General features: G+C 40.9%; 1 protein-coding gene across 3 annotated transcripts in view; it reads right to left on the bottom strand.

Moving 5' to 3' along the window:
• Positions 1-23373, bottom strand: part of RELN (reelin) — a 285563-nt gene that overhangs the window by 170647 nt on the left and 91543 nt on the right. For all 3 annotated transcript variants that reach the window (XM_081023370.1, XM_081023371.1, XM_081023372.1), the window contains one exon: positions 6339-6409. In XM_081023370.1, coding sequence (XP_080879496.1) covers positions 6339-6409 — 71 coding nt within the window. The remainder of the gene's footprint in view (positions 1-6338; positions 6410-23373) is intronic.

Raw genomic sequence — 23373 nt, 5'->3', positions numbered from 1 at the left:
TTCTCACCCTGGGCCAGCAGGGGGATACTGTAGATAGTTATGCAAATAAGGGATCGAAAGTGATGTTCAGTGATTGGATAGTTTTAGAAAGTTGATAGTTACGTTGTACTGGAGCTCTATATAAGCAGGCTGACTGATCAGACGACACAGCGATTCTTCAAACAGCTCTTGTTTATTCACAGGCCAGGACAGAACTGAACTGAAGGGTTCAGTCAGCCTGCTTATATAGAGCTCCAGTACAATGTAACTGTATCAACTTTCTAAAAATACTTATTTCCTGTGGCCAGTTATAAATATGTCAATTGGTAATTAATAATAATAATGTTTCTCAACTTTTGTAATCCAATATTTTCCAATATTTTTAGGCTGATGGACAGAAATTTGGCTTTTGCACATGCATGTGTATTGTAGAATGACTGCAACATCGTGATATTTATTTATATTAGGTTACCTTTTCTTCAAGGAGGACACACATTTTTTTCTAAGGGGTGGGGGGAGTATATGTTTTTCCTCATATCCATTTTAATTCAGAGCAGCCCTGGGAAGAAGCAGTGACTAGTCCAAGTTCATCTAGTGAGCTTCATAGCTCAGTTGGAGTTTGAACCCGGGTCTCCAGTAGACCATAACAGAACAGATATTGCTCTCTGGTTCATCAATGCGGATTGCTAGGTTGATGGGTACTAGCAACAAGGTCTATACTTGTGGAATGCCTCACCCCCAAACCACTACATGTGGCCTTGTTCCTAATGATTTCTTTCAGGTGTGTTTATTTCCATCTGCCTTTTATTAATCAATATGTCCTGATGATGTTTTGCTGCTTATTTTAAGGGGTTGTAATGTGGATTTTAACTTGGCAATTTGTATATTTGTTATGCTTATTTTGATATCACTTTGTACACTGCCTTGTGGGGGCAAGTGCCCTGAAAAATAGTTTGTTAAAGTTTTAATAAATACACTCAGCTGCATTTGTGAACTAGCCCCAAAACTTTTATTTGAGCCATCCAGTAATAATATGTGAAGTTAGGCACAGCCAGCCTTATACCTGCCAACATTTTGCACAGAAATGTATTGATTGCACTGTTTTTTGTTCTGTTGGCAATAATTTTGCACACATTTTTATTAGGATTCCTAGGAACAAGAAATGTATTTTATAAGGAGTGGGGAAATAATTCAGCATGCATGAGTTACTTACCTTTTGGTTTTGAAATAAATTATTTGTAAGGTTAAGCAAGTATTAAATGCCTAACAAAAGACAGTTCTTAACTTCTCACCCATAAAAAATTAATGTTAAGGGCATTTCATTTCCCAAATTTCTAGAGTCTCTGAAAAAGCTTAGGGATTCTTTGCCTCAAGTACCTTTAAGCTAATTTTAAATTCTAATCCTTCATCTGAGAAATTATAGAGGAACTGTGAAGTTACCATTAAACGAGTGATGAACATACTTTTATATCCCCCGGAATAATTTCTTTATTACAATTTATATTTTATTGCACTAGGGTGAAGTTTTGACCTTCACATATTGTAATTAAGGTCCAAAAATGTCAAACACCTGGAGCATCATATAAAATAGAGTGTAGCACTTTTCAAAGTATTTTCAAGTTTAGAATCTTACCAAGCCAAAATTATTATTATGAGCTACAATTTAGCCAAAGTTGAGGCATTTTCAAACCCATTTGTTTAATTAAAAGATTTATAAGCCACTTGATTTTAAAAAAACAACCCGAACACCTCTCCAAGTGGCTTACAAGTAAAATCAGAGAGTTTAGTGAGAGAGATCAGATGTTTAACATTCCTTAAAATCAACAGAGATAAAAAGTCCCTAACTTTAGTTGGATTGTGCCCTATACTTTTATTTTAGAAATATATAGAATCATAGAGTCGGAAGGGAGCCTGAGGATCATCTAGTCCAACCCTCTGCAATGCAGAAGATCAAATCTGCAACCTTGCCCTATGTAGCCAAGGTGAGGGTGAGATCTAGAATTGCAGAATTTCCCAAGGGGACAGGCTCCTCCAGGAAGTGACGGTGAGGCACACATGAGCAAACAGGTTCTTATCACAGTACTTGCTTGTGGGCTTCCCACAGACATCTGGTTGGCCCTGTGAGAACACAGTGCTGGAATAGACAGCGCTTTCATCTGATCTAGTATGGTTCTTCTAATGTTCTTAGAGGTTTCCTCCTCTTTTTGGAGACTTGTCTTCTTCTCTCCCCATGATATTCAGTACAATTGTCAGCACCCACCAGGAAGCAAGATGGCTAATTTGAAAGGCATTCCTCCTCACTAGCCTGTTCAGGCAGAGGTAGCCAGTAGAGCTCAGTTATGATTTCTTGCTAGAGAAGGTGAGGTGATGGCAGCTGGATACTCAGGAAGAGAACAGGCAAACTGCAGCCACCTGCTCCCCTGATGTCTGTCTTCCCTTACTGGTTTCCCTCTTCTTTCTCCACACCCTGGCAATATTTTGAAGCTCTACATCCTTCCTTTTCCTCCTGCAGTAGCCTACTGGGCTGGAGAAAGATCTTCTGCATCCTCACTAGGTCTTTCCCTGGGCGCAGCTCACTGCCCAGGTAGAGTCTTCAGCTCTCGAGCCAAAAGGGAGAATTGGGTGACTTGTAGGAGGTTCTTGTGGGCTAAGAAACAAATTTTCTTTCATGGGAATTCTCCTATGAATTCTGAAGCACGTTTCCATAGTCAAACATATGTGACTTGGAAGCGTGTTCTGCTGAAATCAATGGCTCTTAAAAGATCGCTTAAAAGGAATATTGGAGAATGGTGTAGACACCGTATGTAATTTAGAAACAAGTTACGCTTATTGATACATGTTTTTAGTTGCACAATTTGTGTCCTTGTATACACAGTGATGTACCTATCAGCAACCTAAAATATATCAAGAAGAGAAGGACGGAACAGAGAATGGAATGAGAAAGAGGAGCTGGCGACTTACTCCTGGCAATCGAATGAGGCAACAATCAGAGCAGCTGCTCTGGTGGTATGAATTCATAACTCAGGCTGCAAAGTCTCCACATGCGAGTCAACAAGTGACTTGGAATGACTGCCTGCAGGAGCACTTTCCCTCTCTTGCCTATGAGAAGAAGCACTCACTGTGCACATTGAGTGCTTCCCATATCCCACAGAGCTGACGGATAATTCTCTTTCATGCCTAAGAATGGGAAGCCTCTGTGCATGGGGCTTTGGAACTCACCACATGTATTTCTTTACACTCCGGGTCACTGATTACCTTTCTTCATCATCTCTTCCATTTTTCCAGCTTTAAAAAGGCAAGAAAGCCCACCAAGGGAGGCATGTTTGGTTTGCTCAGTGCTCAAATTTAAATCTAAATAGCACAAATCAATGCTTATTAAAGAGGAAGAGATATAATTATTCTTAGCAATGCTTCCCTCTGTTCATGTTTCCTTTGCATACATTTTTGGAATATTTAGCAAAATATTACAGAATCCTCCCTCCGCCCAATAAGGAATACGCATAGTATTAAGATCTTGGGTTCACTAGGAGTAGTTATTTGGATCATGGTTGTAAACTAATTTGGAGTTGCTTTTAACTGGGGCTTCATGAAGGTCTTCTGCCTCTGAAGAACCTGCTTCAGAAAGGCAAAAAAGAGAAAGAGCCATTCTCTTTGTCTCTCTTTGATATTTTCCCATAGAGGGAGGTTACCAGATGTCCCTGTTTCCCAGGGACACTCCCCGGATTTACAGCTTTATCAGCATTCACATGTACATCGCAAACAAGTGTCCCCGGATTCATAGAAAAAAAATCTGATAACCTTACCATAGCTGTGCTTCGGTTAACAGCAAGCTCTCAAAGGAAGGCACCCAGGAGCAGTGAGAGTACAGTGAGGGGGGAAAGTGTTTGATCCCCTGCTAAATTTGCCCATTTGCCCTCTGGCAAAGCCATTTGGTATTTTAAATATTTGTAAGTTGCTTTTATTAGAAAATAGATAAAAGTGATGAACAAATGCAACAAATAATTAAAGCAACAGTGACAACAGGATCTATGGACTATGTAACGAGTTAACCACTCCTGTAGTGAACTTCATCAGCTGAATTTTAAATTGACTTCTGCTGCTGTGACAATTCATAGGCCATCTAGTGACCTCTTTTGGAAACGGAGTGTTTTAAGTGGAACTTTTCAAACTTAGAGCAAATGGTTTGCCGGAGTCTATTCGTTCCCGTGGACTTAGGAAACATTTTGGGTGGCTCTGATATTTGTTGAATAAGTGGTTCTACTTTGGTTGTATTCCATTTAATAGCAATTCGGAATAGGGATATAAAGTCGGTCCATAGAGGAATATCAACTACTCCAATATCTGGAAGTAGTTAAAGCATCTTCCTGGAGAATAAGGAGTAGAATAAGGTGCAATTTTTATAAAAAGTGAATGGAGGAATGTAATTGGGGTGGGCAACCATAACAATGGTGTGATAAGCAAACCTTTTCTGAAACTCAGTCTATTGGGAAAAGAAATCAGTGCTAACATTTAATCAAAACGATTAATTAGATAATCAAATGAGCACTATTATGTTGATTTCTGCATATTAAACCATCTGTGCAAGAGCAGGTCAAGCTGCTTTTTCCCCTGGCTTGTTGGCAACCTTTGCCGCAGCCTTGCCTGCTATGTTTTCTAGGCTCTGGAGAATCAGCGAGGCTCTGCTTCTCTTTCTCCGCAAATGAAACCCTCAATTCCTCCTCCTGCCCACAAGCAGGGCTCCTCTCCTCTCTTTGCCCCTTGGTTCTCCTTGGAAAAGAACCAACAGATTCTTCTTCCCATGTGGTGCCCTGTGCAAAAGTTGTTGACCAGTTCTTTTTTTTAAAAAAGCATCTCCACAGCTTGCTTCCTGCCCTAAAAGAAACTGACTTTAAAAAGATAGGCAGCGGCCGCAACAGCATCAGGGGTACCTTTTGGTCACACCCCACACACCCCGCCTTGAGTCATTTGTTGTTCTCCTAGCTCTGAAATAAACTGTCTTCCCCTCCCCTTCCCCTTTAAACCTGCACACAAGCCTGATTGTAAATACATGAGGATTGCCACGCTGAGTGGCACACACCCCTTTGCTTTTGTTTACTCTTAACAAAATACAGTGGTACCTCGGGTTACATATGCTTCAGGTTACATACGCTTCAGGTTACAGACTCTGCTAACCCATAAATAGTGTTTCAGGTTAAGAACTTTGCTTCAGGATGAGAACAGAAATCGTGCTCCAGTGGCGCAGCAGCAGCAGGTGGCCCCATTAGCTAAAGTGGTGCTTCAGGTTAAGAACAGTTTCAGGTTAAGTATGGACCTCCGGAACGAATTAAATACTTAACCCGAGATACCACTGTAGAAGATTCTTATTTGGATTAATAAAAAAATGTAGACTTTATGCAATATACAAAGAGCAGGAATTTTATGTAAGTGCAGAATTTACAACCTTTTAAGATTATATCGATTGATGGAAAATGCCAAGAAACATGCAATGATATATCTCAGTGTCTAATTTTGAACAAGAGAAAGGTAGAAATCATAAAGTATTTGTGGTGTTTGAAATGTCCCTGAGGCTGCCACATACCTTTCACTTGTTCCAAATCTACAAAGTAAATTTAAATGGAAAAAACCACGATTGACTCCCTGTACACCTCTACTCAAAAGGAAGTCCCAATGAGTTCATGGGGCTTTCTCATAGGTATAGGATTACAGCCTAAACTGGACTTGATGCTTTGTGGTTCAGTGCAGGTATTTAGAATGCATCCCAGATACCTCGGAGGCAGAACAGAACTTGTTTGAATGATATCGATGGAGTTCTAGATAGGACAGTTAATCTAGTCATTTCATGTATCAATCCCTCTTCCCAGGGAACAAAGAATTGTGAGGAGCTTACTAGCAACTCTCAACAAACTACACTTCCAGAATCATTTGGGGGGAGCCAGAACTGTTTAAAGTGGTGGTACTGCCCTTAATATATAGTGCAGACGGGGCCTTAAGGGAGCTTGTCATGCAGGTGTGAGAAAATCTGCATCTGTTGAAATTCTCTCTTCTACACAATTACACAAATTACAAGTCCTTTGCATCTGCTCATCTTCATGCTAGATGGATTCTTGAGTAGAGTGGGGAGATCATGGCAGGTCTTTGCAACCAAGAAGCTCAATAACAAACAGCTTGCGTTTTGCCAAGCATATGGGAACAAAGCCTGAAACTGATCCGTCAGTATGGAAGAACAACACAATCACATCCTTAATAATTTTGCATCTTTTATGTCTATCAATCAGCTATGCGTCTCCTCAAGTACTAATAATGTCTACAACTACAAATGAATACGGAAGAGTAAGATTTTAAATGACAATAACTCTTACCTCCTTGTTCACACAACTGTTGGGCTAAGGCATCCTTGAATATAACTTGGCCCCTGTGAGTAGCTGTTGCCCTGGAAATATAAAGAGAATAAAACTTAAATAATGTAGAAAGCTCAGTTGTGGTACAAAATAGTTAATTTAGGTTACAGAAAATATGGGTTTGCCAAGAGCGTGGTAAGATACACATCGCTATACACATTTCAGACAAATACCTCTCCACACATCGGCAGTCACTCAAAAGCAATTACAGCGGTACCTTGGTTCCTGAACAGCTTAGTTGTCAAACAAATTGGCTCCTCAGTGCTGCAAACCCAGAAGTAAGTGTTCCGGTTTGCAAACATTTTTTTGGAAGCCAGAAGTCCGACTTGAGTGCAGGAAGCACCTGCAGCCAATTGGAAGCAGCACCTTGGTTTTTGAAAGGACTCCTGGAATGGATTAAGTTCGAGAACCAAGGTACCGCTGTATTTAAGTAGAGACCGCAGCACAGATAGTCATTTGAACATGCCATCAGTGTTTTTTTCACTGATCAAAAAGCTACTTAATGCATGTTCTAGCTAAATGAACACGAATTCTTAAAACGAACATATTCCTAAAAATAAAAGAAACTGACTATTCAGCTAATATCAATATTTGAAACCAGTGTTAGAAAGTGAGATATGAAAGCTAGGAGCTTAATGGCACCTTAAACCTAGGTTATGGGCACAACAACAGAATGTCTAGGCTCGCTTTTTTTCTAACAAGAATAGAAAGCTGAAAATGAATGAACTGTAGCTAAAATATTATGTTCATTTTTCACACGGTCTAGTTTTTCCCCACCCCCTAATATTCTTAAGAGGGTCTCTTCTTCAGTCTTCAGAGGGTAGCTGGAAGTGGGGAGGCAGAAAAAGCTCCTCTTTTCCTTCCACTCTGCAGTTTTGATCTGAAATCTTAGGTGCAGTACTGCGCCCAGAGCTCAAAAACTGCTTGCGCTAATGAAATTCCCTGTCGCAAAATGTGACTAGAACAATGGGAGTTTCGAACGCTGTTTAAAACCTGACACGCCATCTCAAGATGGACATCTGTCACTGAATATAAAAAAGATGATCAGTGTATGAAAACTGCATGTGAGTGGGGTGAAGGGAAAATATATTCTGCTTGGTTAGTGGGCTGCAAATCAGCACAACTATGTTTTTCACATTCAAATTATCATGTGATTTGAATTTTCCATTCTTCGTTCATTCTTTTCATTTAATGAATGTAGCACCTTAGACACTGTTATAAAACTTCCATGCTGGTTGTGCCTGCAACAGAAGGTAAAGAGAAGGGCAGGGCAGAGATGGTAAACGCGCACAGAAACAGGTTGAAAACAGGCTTTGGTCATCTTGATTTCAGTTTACATTAATTTGGCTTCCTCTGGCCAGGGACACACTGATATCACTGGCACAGCCTGACTGCTAATCATGGAAATGCCTAGCCTGTCTGTTGGGTGGCCCGGGAGGAAGAATAATGGCTGGCAACAGATGGTGTAAGCTGATTTTATACCGCTTGCTACCACCAACTTGGGGTAAAGCATGGCATCCCTGTACAAATCAAGGCTGTGACTCAAGATTCCCTGTGGTTGCAGAGAAACAAATTAGTACATGAGAAGCACAAACCTGGATTTCAATACTGCTTCCACTGGAGTAGTGGACCTGGGCCAAATGCCTCTCTAAGCCTCTCTACCTGGCCACCAGGACTCTCCCCAAATCACCACCTAGACCACACTCCTCACTGATTTGAGCATCCTGGAGTATATTTTTGCCTGGCTAATTTGATAATACCTTTTGCTTGCCTTGATGCAGAATAGAGAGAAGTGTGGAGAAGCTACTGTACAAAGATAAAATTTGCATTTACAGCTCCGCCTACTTTTATCTCTGGCTCTGCCCCCCACCCCAGCATGTGCCCCCTGGAAGGTTTCCCAAGAGGGAAAATGGCCCTTGGGCTGAAAAAGTTTGCCCATTCCTGGTTTCCAGCATGGCAGTCATCTCTTGAATTGTGCCATAGTATTGGGCTTGGGTACTTGCATAGGTGTACAGTGCACACTGGCCTGAGAAATTAGTGTTAATTCATGGAAATGGGCTTAGGAAGCAGCTTGACACTGAGTCAAACTACTGGTCCATCTAGCACAGGGATGGGGAACTTGTGGTCCTCCCGACATCATCTTTGACCATTGGCCATGCTTCCTGGGGCTGAGGGGAGTTGAAGTCCAACAACATCTAGAGGTTCATAGGTTCCTGACCCTTGATTTAGCCCTGTTTTGTTAGCGCTGACTTGCAGCTTGGAGATGCTGGGACCTTTTGCATGCAAGCCATGTGATCTACCACAGAGCTACAGCCCCTTCCAAAGGAAAGTGGAAAAGAATATTTGTTTCCCCAATTAGCTGAAAGGAGTCTTTGAAGAGGATTATGAATGTAAATCAGCACAACTAGTCTTTTGCTTCTTTGAAATGCAGTAGGTACAAAGTACACCTCCAGATGCCACAATGCTGTCATAATTGAGTGCTTAATCGTCAGAGGTCTAATTCTCCTTTGATTCACGTAGCTAACTCCCAGTGACACAAAATGGAATGTGCATTCATGTGCAAAAAAAGGAAAACAACTTCATTAGTGATCATTCAGCTATCGGAAGACATGGTAAAAACAAACAAAAAACATTTGGGATTATTTGGTTATAAGATGTTCCAGGAGCAACCATGTGGGAAACAGAGATTTGGCTACATTTCTTCCTATATACATAAAAATATAAGGCTGTCACTGTGCAGCCCTCATTGAAGGATTTGTAGTGCTGCAACACAATCGTGGATTTGCATAAAATCAGGGTTGGGTAGGAAAGCAAAGGAGAAGGCCGGTTGCACAAGAGCAGGACCCTGAGAGGAGGAAAGTGGTGGTGTAAAACAATGGCAGAAGTATGAGTAAAGTAAATTCACACAATGGAATATTTGAGTGCTCTGCATGTTTTATCTTTAAAAACATGAGGCAGCTGAGGAATGCAAGAAGAGATGCTTGAGTACAGTGGTACCTCGGGTTACAAACGCTTACAGACGCTTCAGGTTACAGACTCCACTAACCCAGAAATATTACCTCGGGTTAAGAACTTTGCTTCAGGATGAGAACAGAAATTGCGCAGCGGCGGCGCAGCGGCAGCGGGAGGCCCCATTAGCTAAAGTGGTACCTCAGGTTAAGAACAGTTTCAGGTTAAGAGCGGACCTCCAGAATGAATTAAGTTCTTAACCCGAGGTACCACTGTACAGTGAGAAGGGAGGGACACTAAAAGGGTGCAATGGCTCTTTTAAACAACAGCAGAAGTTTAAGTAAAACTGGGGGGGAGGATCACTGAGAGGAAATGGCTGTTTTAAATAACAGAGGTTTGAGCAGGGATGCAAAAATACTGAGAGGAGAAAAGTGGCTGTTTAAAACATTGACAGAGGTTTGAGTAAGCAGGGGGTAACTAAGGGGAGGGGGAAGTGGCAGTTTAAAATAAGGTTTGAGTACAGCAAGAAGGGAGTTGGGAATGGTTTTGTTGTGTTAGCTTTTTGTTCTTAGCTTCTGTGTTGCACCCATCTCTGCTATTTCTGTGGGATAACCATTCTCTGCTACTATATGTTGGTGGCATTGAAAAAAACAGGTATAGAATTAGAATTATTGGCATCCAGGAATTCTTACTTTATATCTATTTTCCCCCTTTTCACCAACAATTTCTCTTCGGTAAAACTGTTTAAAAAACAACAACCCCTCAAAGTCTTAATTTTTTTTAATTGAAAATTTTCAGCATATGATACAATAAAAAACAGATTAATCTAAATAAAAAAAGAAATCAACAAAAAAGATCTTAACCCTCATCTCACATTAAAGAAAATGGACCCTCCCAACTCTCACCAGGGAAGTTTTCCTTTATTTTCCCAGTCTCCCATCCTGGAAAGCCTTTCCTTCCCTGCTTCTCACACAGGGTCTTTCACCTCCCATCTATCACCTTCCCGTGTGTACCCTCATTAACGCAGAGTAAAAGGACCATTAGGTCCAGTCGCGGACAACTCTGGGGTTGCGGCGCTCATCTTGCTTTATTGGCCGATGTACAGCTTCCGGGTCATGTGGCCAGCATGACTAAGCCGCTTCTGGCGAACCAGAGCAGCGCACAGAAAAGCCATTTACCTTCCCGCCAGAGCGGTACCTATTTATCTACTTGCACTTCGTGCTTTCGAACTGCTAGGTTGGCAGGAGCAGGAACTGAGCAACGGGAGCTCACCCCATCGCGGGGATTCGGACCACCAACCTTCTGATCGGCTAGCCCTAGGCTCTGTGGTTTAACCCACGGCACCACCTGTGTCCCTTTAACCTAGAGTAGATGACCTCAAAAAACAAAGCCAAACACAAGCAAAAGTAAAGTGGAGAAAAAGAAAACACAAGAAATAAAATCACAAGAAATAAAGAGAGGAGAGAGAGAAAATTAAAGAGGACTTCTGATTCTCCATCCATCAATTATATCATTATCATCAGAGTGTTCACTCCAGAATGGTATCCAGCTGTATTCCAAGGTAACATCCAGCTATTCTTCAATCTGCTGGGTGGTCTTTTCCCAGTCTTCAACCCCAAGCATCTCAAGTTCATTCATTTTCCTTTCCATACAAAAAGTCCAAAGTGGCCCTTCAATTGTTATTATCGCTAGATGTTATTCATTCAAAGCCAGTTCCATAACTTCCCATCCCATTTCCTGTTGGCCATGATTTTCCATCATAATTTAGAAAGTTCATTCCCCGCTTCTTCCACCCTTTTTCCAGAAGAATTGCCAGAGGCTTGATGACTTTTCCCTCTGGATTCAACTTGTACACAGGATCCTCTCTCTCTCAGCTCTGCCTCTGCCATCTCAAGATGTTTTTAATGTCTCTGTCTGTGGTTTCATTCCACTTCTCCAGCATCACAACTCCACTGTTTGTCTGTTTCACTCCTCCGGAAATTCTCCATTCCATCATCTGCTACCATTCTACTCTTATGTTCAGGCAGATCTTGATCAGTAATATTCCCCAAAGGTCTTTGGTCTAATCTTTCTCTGATCCACAATTACTTTAACCGAAAATTTTATACCTGAATTCTATAAATCTACCCCAATAAGCTATGGGATTTGAGATTTGAGTTCCAAAGCTATTTGCAGATTGAGATAATACTATACAATGTAATAAAAATGCAGTTTTCCACTACAGAAGCAATACAAGAGGAAGATTATGAGCAACTGTTCGGTTTATCCATACTGGCAGAAACATTGCATGGTTGCTGATGTGCACGCTATCTAACTTTAAAAGCGCACTGATTTCATTACCAGCACATTATGTTCTTTCATGTCATTATTAGAAGGATTAGTCACAGCATCTGAGCATCAAAAAGAAAACATTAGCCAACTGTATTTGATTATTAGAATTAATACCGCTTTCAAAAAAAATGCAAATAACAATATTCTAAAAATTACCCTTCACCAGAAGTAATCTTTGTTACTATTTAAAATACTGTTTTCAGTCCTTTGAGTGGGAGAAAAAGTGCAACTTTCTTTTCTTTTCTTTTCTTCTTCAGATGTACACCTTGTGGGGTGATGAAAGCAGCTCAGCATCTCACTGTGACATTTTTCCCCATCAATATTCACTATCATAGGATTATTGGTGCATAGGAAGTACAAATGAAGATAAAGACGTGTTGGCATGTGAAAACAGAACATATTACCCTTTCACTTAAAAAGACATAGGTTCATTCCAACAAAATTGAACGAGCTTTGTAAGTGTTATGCTCACATGACATTTTAATAATAATAATAATAATAATAATAATAATAATAATAATAATTTATTATTTATACCCCGCCCATCTGGCTGGGCCTTCCCAGCCACTCTGGGCGGCTTCCATAGAAACCAAAAATACAGTAAAATATCACACGCTAAAAACTTCCCTGAACAGGGCTGCCTTAAGATGTCTTCTGAATGTCAGGTAGTTGTTTATCGCTTTGACATCTGCTGGAAGGGCGTTCCACAGGGCGGGCGCCACTACCGAGAAGGCCCTCTGCCTGGTTCCCTGTAGCTTTGCTTCTCGCAATGAGGGAACCGCCAGAAGACCCTCGGCGCTGGACCTCAGCGTCCGGGCAGAACGATGGGGGTGGAGACGCTCCTTCAGGTATACTGGACCGAGGCCATGATTTTGCATGATTACAGCTCACATGCAAGTGCTCTTTGAGAGTTCATTCCAAATGTACCTATTAATCTCCAGGTTCAAGATGTGTAAGACATCACCACCACCAACAGCAACACAAAGTTTTGCAGAAGACAGCTATGTCCAGGGCTAAATGACTGATGCTGCAAGATATCATCAAGAAAGCTTCCTATCCATTCCTCATACTCTATCACTGGTTAAATCTCCCCCCTTTTATTAATATGGGATTGTCTTGGCATCCGTCTTCCTCAAGAGGCAATGGAGCACCAGTGGAGTCAAATCACTGCATTAGCAGCAATGAAGTGACATCCCTGGGGTACAAACCTGGGCAGCGTGTCTGGAGCTCCTGGGCTGCCCAGAGGACAAGACTCACTGATGTTGTCCAAAGGAAAGCAGAGCAAGCATTTGGCACCAGCTTGGCTGCAGGAGTTGCTGGAAGGAGGCGTACAAGGGTGTAAGGGGAGGGGTACTACCTCTGGTAGACAACAGGTTGTGCTCCTTCTGGGGTACTTTGTCCACCTGTGGTTCCCACCCTGCACTCAGCTCTCACCTGTCACTCCTAGAAGCTGTCAGCAACTTATACCAATGGTTTCAGAGAGACTTTGTTTTACTGGCTGAGTTTTACCGCCTTGGCTGTGAGTCCTATAAGAACTACTCCTTGCCTTGCAGGCCTTTTCCTACCTGGCTTGGGCAGGGCCCTATCTGATTCCAGCTGCAAAAGCTGAGGCTGCTGAAAGAGACTCCTTGACTCTTTTGCATCTTTGTATCTTATTACGATTAACGTGGAAATTGTTTGATTTGGTTGTGTACTTTTGATGTTTTATTGTTTATGACGACTGTTTGTAATTATGTGATTATTATTTTTTATGTTGTAAGCTGCCTTGGGCAAAGTTTGAACTATGGAAAGGTGGTATACAAACAAAATTATGTATGCATAATTGAGTCCTGACTAGAAAAGAAGTTTTCACATCTATAAGGCTCCAGCAACATCCACTGTATAGCTCACAGCTGGCTTTATATTGCCCACTGTTTTTGGTTTATGTATAACTGGGGAGACTTATTATTAGCATTATGTCTTTAGGAGAGGACTCCTGTCGTGGTAATGAGTACATACGTTAGGTGGATTCTCTAAACGGAAGAACATATGCTTGACAAATCCCAATAGTCATGAAAAGGACAAGCTATTGTGAATTCCAGACAAAAGACTACATGCCAGGAAACTTCAATGCCAGCTGTTAACAGGAGTACAGCACAAAGAGGTATATATTTCATATTTTATTTAAATTTTGTTGAATCAGAAGATAACTTTTAAGTGCGTCTATAAAAAGAAAGGGAACTTAATGGGCTCAAGTGAGGCAGATTATCTCTTTTTCACATCTTTATTTAGTTCTTCAGGGCTTCAAAATTTATCCTGACTCTCTCTAATGCATGTCATTTGCCTGTGTTGTGTTCTGACCCATGTACATGAGACACTCTTTCTATGCCAATAAAGGAGATTTACTGATTGGTGGTATGGCTTACAATGCATAAAGAAGGCTGATCACCGAAGAATTGATGCTTTTGAATTATGGTGCTGGAGGAGACTCTTGAGAGTCCCATGGACTGCAAAAAGATCAAACCTCTCCATTCTTAAGGAAATCAGCCCTGAGTGCTCACTGGAAGGACAGATCCTGAAGCTGAGGCTCCAATACTTTGGCCACCTCAGGAGAAGAGAAGACTCCCTGGAAAAGACCCTGATGTTGGGAAAGATGGAGGGCACAAGGAGAAGGGGACAAAAGGACGAGATGGTTGGACAGTGTTCTCAAAGCTACCAACATGAGTTTGACCAAACTGCGGGAGGCAGTGGAAGACAGGAGTGCTTGGCGTGCTCTGGTCACGAAAAGTCGGACACGACTAAACGACTAAACAACAACAACATGGCTTACAATGTGATCATGTATGCATTTCAATTGGGTTTATTCCCAAACACTTAAGCAGGATTGCAGTGTTGATAGCTGTATTTTCCTGCATCAGAAAGGAAGTTGTTCATCTATTACACATGTTATGCAGACTCACTCGGCAATTCATTAAGAGATTGTGTGCTTAAGGGACATAAGAAGAATCTTACAGGAACAGAGCAAAGGCCCATCTAGTCCAGGATCCTGCTCTTACAGTGGCCGACCAGATGCCCCTGGGAAGTCCATAAGCAGGGCCTGAGTACAACTGCACTCTTCCCAATTGTGATTCCCAGCAACTGATATACAGAGGTGTGCTGCCTTCAATACTGGAGGTAGAAAATATCCATTGTGCCCAGTATCCACTGACAGCCTTATATTCTATGAATTTATAATCCTCTTTTAAAGCAGTCCAAACTGGCAGCCATCAATACATACTGTGGGAATGAATTGTCCTTTAACCTTCCTGCTGCTATCCTAGATATATATTTTCTCTAGATAAAATATATGGAGGAGAAGCAGCAGCACATGCTATCTATCTGGAATAACCAGAGACATCTAAATTCGTAATTAATTTTTTTTTTTGGGGGGTGGAATTGGTTGGGAAAGATTTTCTTTTCCATTCTGCCTGCAAAGAGTCCCATGGAACAGTTTTGCAAACTGTTAGATGAAGTGGAGTTGCTGCAACAAAAGATATCAAATAACATATTTGATATCTGACACTGCATTCTACTGCTTTGGGTAGCATTTGAAGTCATCCCTGTAGCTGCAGATAAAACTGCAGTTTGAGCTAAAGCAATTAGCAGGTGAAATGTCCATGCTGTGAAATGGTTCACTTGCAAATCAAGCTGCTGTTCAAGGCAAACAGGAAAACTAGACTGGGGTGTTGTTGTTTTCTAACCAGCTGACAAAGTGCTTAAATAATTTGTGTTATGGTGGGCTAGAGGTTCTTAAGAATTCCCAGGAAAAATACATTAAATACATGCAAATTGTAGTATTAAATTATAATGTTCATTGCTAAATATTTACTCACCTCACCTCACCGCAGCCCTGTATTTTAAATTGGGAAATATGGCTGATAATGGTTTCTGCTTTCATCTGGGCTGCGGAAGACATTTGCTTAGCATTAAAGCTCTGGCGTGAAACTATTTTTATAAGAACATCAGAAGGGCCTTTTTAGATCAGTCACCAAGGGCCCATCTACTTCTGTGTGCTGTATATACCAGTGGGCAGCCAGGTGCCTCTGGGAAGCCTAAACCTCATGCATGAAGGTAACAGCCCTCCCTAACATCTGGTATTCAAGAGGAGAAGTGTTCAAAGTCAGCAAGTGCTGCTTAGCTATCACTGCTAAAAACCTTTGTAAAACCTATTTTCCTTCCTTTCCCAACCCTCTGCTTTCCCACGGTCTACCCTTTTTAGACAGCGTGGTCATCAAGAGAGAGGAAAAACCCCAGGTGTCCCCAAATAAGGATTTGTTCCAAATGCATTGGTCTTGGAATAAATTTCATTTTAAGCACTTTGCCCCCTCTTTCCCATTCTTGCAGTTGGCCTACTTTATAGTCTGTAAGCCTACAGAAAGTACAATTTCACTTACTTTCTATGCAGCACCTAGCATTTGGTTTGCTTTATAAAAACTGTTATCCAGCCATCCTAAGTAGGCACGGTCACATCTGGTGGCAGTGAATTTCATGTTAACCCTGAACACCATGAAATATAACCTCCTCTGGTTCATCCTGAAGATGCAGCTGATCCATTTCACTGAATGAGCCTGAGTTCTAATAGTATGAAAAGAGACATCTCTTCATACCCACTCTGCCCTTGCCTTTTCTTTTTGGCATAAAGGCAGACAATAACATAAGGTAATATTCTCAGGGCTGCATCTAGACTAAGTTGGTTGCACCTAGTTCCCGCTAAAATCAATGGGACTTAACTTAGTTGTGGTTAACTTTTCATCTTGATATCAATGTGACTAACTTACAGCACGTTCCTAACTGACTCAGCTATACAGCTGCAAATAAAACATTTTAAATGTGCTGTAAAGTACAATATACAAATGTGACACTAGATGGTGACAGTGAGCAATGCCAAATTCAATGTATTTTCCAAAAGGTTTTTGCATTTTCACACCGTTTTTTATATGTGTGTAGATTCCACCTATGTCTACTCAGAAGTAAGTTATATTGAATTCAGTGGCGCTTATACCCAGGTGAGTTAGGAATCCAGCCTTTGTCAGAATCCAGCCCTCAAATTTTATTAACTGAATAAATGTGCATGCAAGCGTTTAGTACAGCCTTGTATTTAATCACTAGCTTCGTAACCATAGGTGACAAGGAACTGCATGCAGGTCAGATGCATTTAGGTACTGCAGGGGAGAGACATAGATGCTATGCCTTCTTCTGTGCCTAGCATAGAAACCAATTTTTCCATCCCTTTCCTGCCAGTCTATTATTTTTGTATCTTTCTTATAATTAACAATAATAAATTTATTACAATTTTATCCTGTCCTTTCTTTAAGCAGCTTAGGAGGACCTTCATGTTTTTCTCTTCCCAACCATGTCCTAACCTCATAATATGTTGTGAATTAGGAAGTATGGATAATACTGACTGGCTCAAGGTCAGCATAAGCTTTATGGCTGAGCAGAGGTTTTAATCTTCCCAGCCTTCTCTCAGGCCCGCTCTATATCTGCCACATTATTAACAGCAGCAACAATAGGCCACACAAGCTGCTAATCAATTAATTTTGTTATTCAACCAAGCCATTATTCCAAATGTACAGGTTCTTCCCAGCAATATCGTGTTAAGAGAGATGGAGAGACAAGAAAGGTAAAAGAACAAAAGAGAGGCCTTTAACGGTTTTAACGCATATACATTTCTAAAGGAAGAATGTTTACAAAAACAAAATACTTGCATTTGGGGGAAAGAAGGCTCTGAAGCCTATGCACCGTGTCTTATAGACAGTAAACTATAGGCTCTCTGGCATTAAGCCTCCAGAGGCACTGCAGAGATACCTCTCATCCCTTTGCCAGGTCATTTGGATCTGGACCTGTGCCAAAGTGGCATGTTGGTTACTGAACTGAAAGCAGTACATAATCAGGGCATGGGTTTCATTTACAGCCTGGAATTGCTTGAGCGGTGTTGGCTAATCTTTGTCACTCCTCCCTGATCCATGGGAGAGGGAGTATAGCAGCAGAAAAAGCATTTGTTGCAGCACAAAGTATTTTGCTTGATCTTTGACTAATGATGTAGCAGTCTCTGAGGGTTTGTTGCAACGAATATGACTTGCAGCAGCCCCAAGGCTGTTCTAAACTCTTCCAATGGCTCTTTTGTCTCCTAGGTGTGCCAGGACAGGTGGCTCAAAAATCATATTGCCTCCTCCATTCCCTTAGCTGTACCGAACAGGGCCTGAAAGGTGATTGAATTGTCCTCCCCCCCAAGGTTCTTCATTTCAGCAAAATTACTGACAATAATTGGTACTTGCGAAGGATTAAGGAGGAACAACCAAAGATGGCTACAGGAGGTTTTGCAAACAGTTATATCTGCCTTATTTATGTGTACAACAAAGCAAACGACAGAATCTCACCTAAAATATCATGGATATGAGTTCCCAAGGCCAGTATGATGAAGAGATATACAAACATTGCTTCAGTCTTGAAGAACAAAGAGCTATTACATAGTAAATCCAACCCAACCATCTGGAGTGGGATCTAAAGATTAATACCATAGCTAAGGATGCATGTTTGTCAGAGCTGTAATGGATTTTCCAACTTATACAAAATTCTCCATGACTTTTCGCAGCTGAGAGCATGGAAAGCTGCCCAGGTATGTGTGGGAGCTAAAACAGTAAGAATGCTTATAATGTCATTAATGTTATTTTCCTGGGTTAGGAGGCCTCAGTGATTCTATGATATTTCCTCTGTATTGGAATGAAATACAGATATAGCTGGCAAAATACCTGGCTGGTGCTCTGGAAGGAGCTCTGGAAGGAAGACAGCTCTGATTAGAAAGTAAGCAGTCTTCCTCCACCAGTATTCCCACATGCTTTTTGGATTTTTTAAAAATATATATCTGATAAAATGATAATATGACAATGACAACTGTTGCTTGCTAGTTAAGGCAATGAAGGTGAATAGGTTTTACATTTTACCTATCTTTTGTGGGACTTTAAAATGTGTGATTTTTTCCTATAGCTCTTAATAAATTTACCCTGAAAAACCAATTACACTACCTTCATCTGAAGTAGCAGAGACAAATACACAATAGGATTACCCATGTGGGAATTTGGCTAGCGTACTTAGCCTTAGTCATTGCTTGGCCAAAAAACTGAATTAAGTTTTGTGGATGAAACTAAAGTAAGTTTTTAGTGCTAACAATTTCAAGAGAGTTCTGAAAATCATGGGAATCATAACACTACGGGGGGGGGGGGCGGGAACTATGTGAGTACTAAATACATGGATTTCATTTCTTTGCTCCTTCTGGGTTTTGGACTTAAGTCATATATCAAATCTTCTTAAAATGGGAAACTCAGGATTTCTAAGAAACTAAATACATCAAAGATTCAGGTTTTAAGAATAGCACTTAATAAGGTTTCAAATAAAATATCCAAGATTAGTGGCTATATTATTTTAAAACTGATTTTAAAAAAACAAACAAACATAGGTACTGTACATACAGACAGGCTCCATTTGCCATTCTCCACCTTGGCCCCCAAATTAGGCTTTGGAACAACACTATAATTTTTAATCATTATTGATCTCCGTGAGATGGCCTCCTTTTTAGCAAGGGCAACGAGAATGAAATTGGATAATTTGGCATGAAGTCTAACATTGAAAGTAGCGCACTCCTATTAATTTCAGTGTCAGCTTTAGCTGACCAGGTCAGTCACAGCTAATAGGAATTAGACTGGTGCCTTGGGGGAAAATATGTCTTGACCTGGTAATCAAGTCAAACTGCAATTGGTGCTCCAGGGAGGCATAGGCTTGTTGCTTTTGAACATGCCAAAGGATCTTGAGTCTCTTCAACCCTAAAGATTTCTGAAGAAAGCTTTTTTGTTCAGAGCCAAATATCACAGGTCAGCGGTTTTCAATTTGTGATCATGGGAATGCTGGAGCTCTCTGGAAACTTAGCAGGAGTTCCATGGTGGGGTCAGCAATAGCAGATAAGGTCCCCGAAAGTCAGCTGCCTGGCTACTATAGTTTTATTTACTTACTTTCTTTATAATCCACTTTTCATTGTTCACGCCACCCCAATTCCCCCCTGCAATGTTCAGATGCAGGGGAAAGTTGTGTGTATTCTAGGGCACATTCTCATACACAAAAGTGAAAATCACAGCAAGGCCCAACAGGCTTGGTCAGTGTTCTGTATCATTAAATTCACATTGCAGCCAGTCCTTTCTGCTCTTCACCTTGAAAGGCACACCGTGGGATTACAGCATAATACATAGAAGGGGTACATTTATTTTGCTCAAAAATCCGCTTCTAGAAACATCAGCTCATCAAGTGCAGGTGTGAAAATCTGAAAATGTTGAGCAATGAAATTCTCAAGCAACCTGAAATACTTGCAAAAGTAATCCTTCATGCGCTGTATTAATAAAATAAACTTGTTCTGTAACGCTACTGCTACTTCCTAGGGTGCACAACTCAAATTGCATTTCTACCATTTCTGCCCTTTTCAATACATAACACTTGCCTCTCTGTATTTGCCATCATGAGCATTTTGAAATGCTTGCCGTTGCCTTTGATTCTGAAGAAAAGCAAGTGCCCTGTTTTCCCACTTTCTCTCTGCATTATCAAGAAAGGTTTACTGCAGTGGCATCTGCCAAATCAGTCAATTCATATAAATAATAGAACAAGCCTCTGTTGTTTCTCTACTGACACAGTAGCAACAATTGGGTCCTTTCCAGCAGAGAAATCATGTTCTTACATTCCATACTCTACCTTGTGTTGCTTATATTTGGGTTACCTATGGAATATTGATTACATATATAACTACTATTTAAAACCTTGATTTTGTTGTTGAATGGCTTTCATAAAAGGAGATAGTGAATAATGTCATGTGTAATGGTATGCATGCATGGTTACTTGGAAGTAAGTCCCACTGTGTTTAAATGAGTTTACTCCCTAGTCAGTGAGTTTAGGATTGCAGCCCAACTCTAACTTGTATCCCTGTTCTAAGAATGATAGGAAGTTTACACCTAACCCAAACATTTAGAATGACAACTTGGCCAATAAAGAATATATGTTTGCCTTGCTGATAGTAATGAACTACAGTTGTACCTTGGTCCTGGAACGTCTTGCGACTTGAATGTTTTGGCTCCCAAATGCCGCAAACCTGGAAGTGAGTATTCCAGTTTGCGAATGTTTTTTGGAAGTTGAGCGTCCGATTGAGTACAGGAAGTTCCTGCAGCCAATTGGAAGCCACGCCTTGGTTTTTGAATGTTTTCGGAAGTCAAATGGACTTCTGAAACAGATTCCATTCAAAGTACGACTGTATATCTACATATATTTTGCATACTGAACAGTTTACTGGCATAGTGCTCACAGCATGTGATCTGTGAGGTAGAACGTTGCTAGTTAAAGTTGTATCTCTTCACCTAGTGACCTTAGGTAATCCAGTATGCTTCTGGCTACAGCTAGCCCAAGTGCAATATGAGGACAATAGAATTGACCTACCTTTTATAAGCGTTGTAAGGATTATTGAGATGGTGTATGTCAGGCATGGCCAAACTTGGCCTTCCAGCTGTTTTGGGACTACAATTCCCATCATCCCTGACCACTGGTCCTGTTAGCTAGGGATAATGGGAGTTGGTCCCAAAACAGCTGGAGGGCCACGTTTAGCCATGCCTGGTATATGTGAACTAATTTAAACTCTAAAGAGCTACTTAGATTGCTATGTATTTAGTAGGCTGGAATGTGGCATTTTCAAGAAATCTTGGAGCCTCTTGGTATTTTTGGAAGCCCTGTAATATGTCCCAAAAGCAAAATTGGGTGGGGGAGAGGCACTGAATGCAAGAATAAACCAAAGAGACAAGGTGCCCATAATGTTGGTATTGTCCAACAAGTTTTAGAAAGAATGAATTCTGTCAAGGACAATCCTTATTATTGGCACTTTGATAAGTTTTTTTTCTTTTTTCCTCTTGTAATACATCTCTCCAGCAAAACAAGGCCAGCTGGCTGGAACACAAGGCAGGTCTCCCCCCCCCCCACAGAAGCCCCCCTTCCCAGTTGTGGAATCCCCTCCCAAAGGAGATGAAGCTGGCTCCATTTCTGATGGCCTTTAGGCTGGTAGTGAAAACATTCTTATTCTGCATGGCTTTAAAATGTTTTTAAATATATTATTTAAGATTGTAACATTGCTTCATTTGATGTTACGGTTTTAGTTTTGACTTTTGTTACTTGGTGGTAGTTTTTTTAGTTGTTTTTCGACTTTGGTTTACCTAAAATAAATAATTTTCTTCTTTATGCTACACTTCTGATATTTGGATTCATGAGCCATAAACTCGCTGCTTACCCTTGGAAAAACATTGCTAGTTGCTCTTTCCTCCCCCATCTCTAAAATGGTATCACTGCACACTCATGGGGTTGCTGTGAGAACAAAGCAGATAAGCACCCTCATTCAGTGACCCTTATCAGGTGCAAGGACTGTGATGTGCACTATCTGGTAAAATCAGTGGCACAAAGCAAAATAGTGATCTACCAAATCACAAACAGCAAACTTAATGTTGGGTGGGGGAGCGGAAATGTGTTCAAGATGTAGGTATGATTAAAGGAGGAGTCCTAAAGAATTAGGCTTCATGATGCCTGGCTTATGCCCTATATTGGTCACCAATGGTGAATGATGTTTCTAAACACAAACTTACATAATAACATTCCATCACAACCCAGACAAACATGAGCAATTGGATTTAAGCTGCCTAGTCACCAGCAAGATTGCAGCCATGTAATGAGCAAACCCAGTGCTTCTCACTATAAACTGAAAAGCTACCCAGCAGAAAGGAAAATTGCATCACAGCTTGTCCACAAAACAGCCATAGGCATTCTTAAAATATAACTCTACAAAAGATTTGTGTTTCTTTTTCCTCCTGCATTCATGCTACATGGTGAATGAGTTCTGTCAAATTCTTAAAATCTGAAAAAGGAAACTGATAGAACCAGTTTCTGACAGGTGCGTTGGAAGGAGTTTTTTCCAAACTAAACGGTTGAGTTGGAAAAGGGAAGGGCTACCTCTAATCACAGGAAAGTTAGGTATCACTTTTACTAGTTTCAATGTATCAGACAGAATTTTATGCAAGAAGACTGGCAACTTAGTGCTCATGAGCACAGGAGGGGGGGAATACCCCTGTTTCAAATGCTCCTTTGCTAATCACCAAAGGCAACCTCTTCTGATCTTCAAGAGCAGCTCCAACCCATAGAACAGAATAGGAATACCTTTCATCGATTGTATTTAAATGTTTTGTACAGCCAACTGCCTATGACAAAAGACACATTGTGTAAGCACAAATCTCTCTTTGAGAGCGTGGTAAGTACTCAACACACTATTGGGTGACAAAGAAACAGAACCCAGAATATGGCTTTGCAGATGAAAAGCAGGGCTCTAGATACAGGAACAGGACTGGGCCTTAATGGCATGGATCTCTGGGGCAGATTGTTATGAAGTAGCTCTGTGCTCCCCCTGAGACAATGTGTGTGACTTGGCTTTGCTCTGAGCAATGACTACGTCGTTGTAGTTAAAAGAGGAAGGGTCTTTGTTGTAGCTGGAGCTGGCCCTGGTACTTGCCAGCCAACCATAAACTGGTTGTCTATCCATAATTAAATATCCAAAAGAGCAGCGCCATATCTAATGCAACACACATCTATACTTCGGCCATTAGTCATCCCTTCTGATGAATGGCTTGCCTAGAAC

Source organism: Podarcis pityusensis (assembly GCF_964106645.2).
Source record: "Podarcis pityusensis genome assembly, chromosome: 10".
NCBI classification, from domain to species: Eukaryota; Metazoa; Chordata; class Lepidosauria; order Squamata; family Lacertidae; genus Podarcis; species Podarcis pityusensis.
This window is presented reverse-complemented; position numbering and strand designations above follow the sequence as displayed.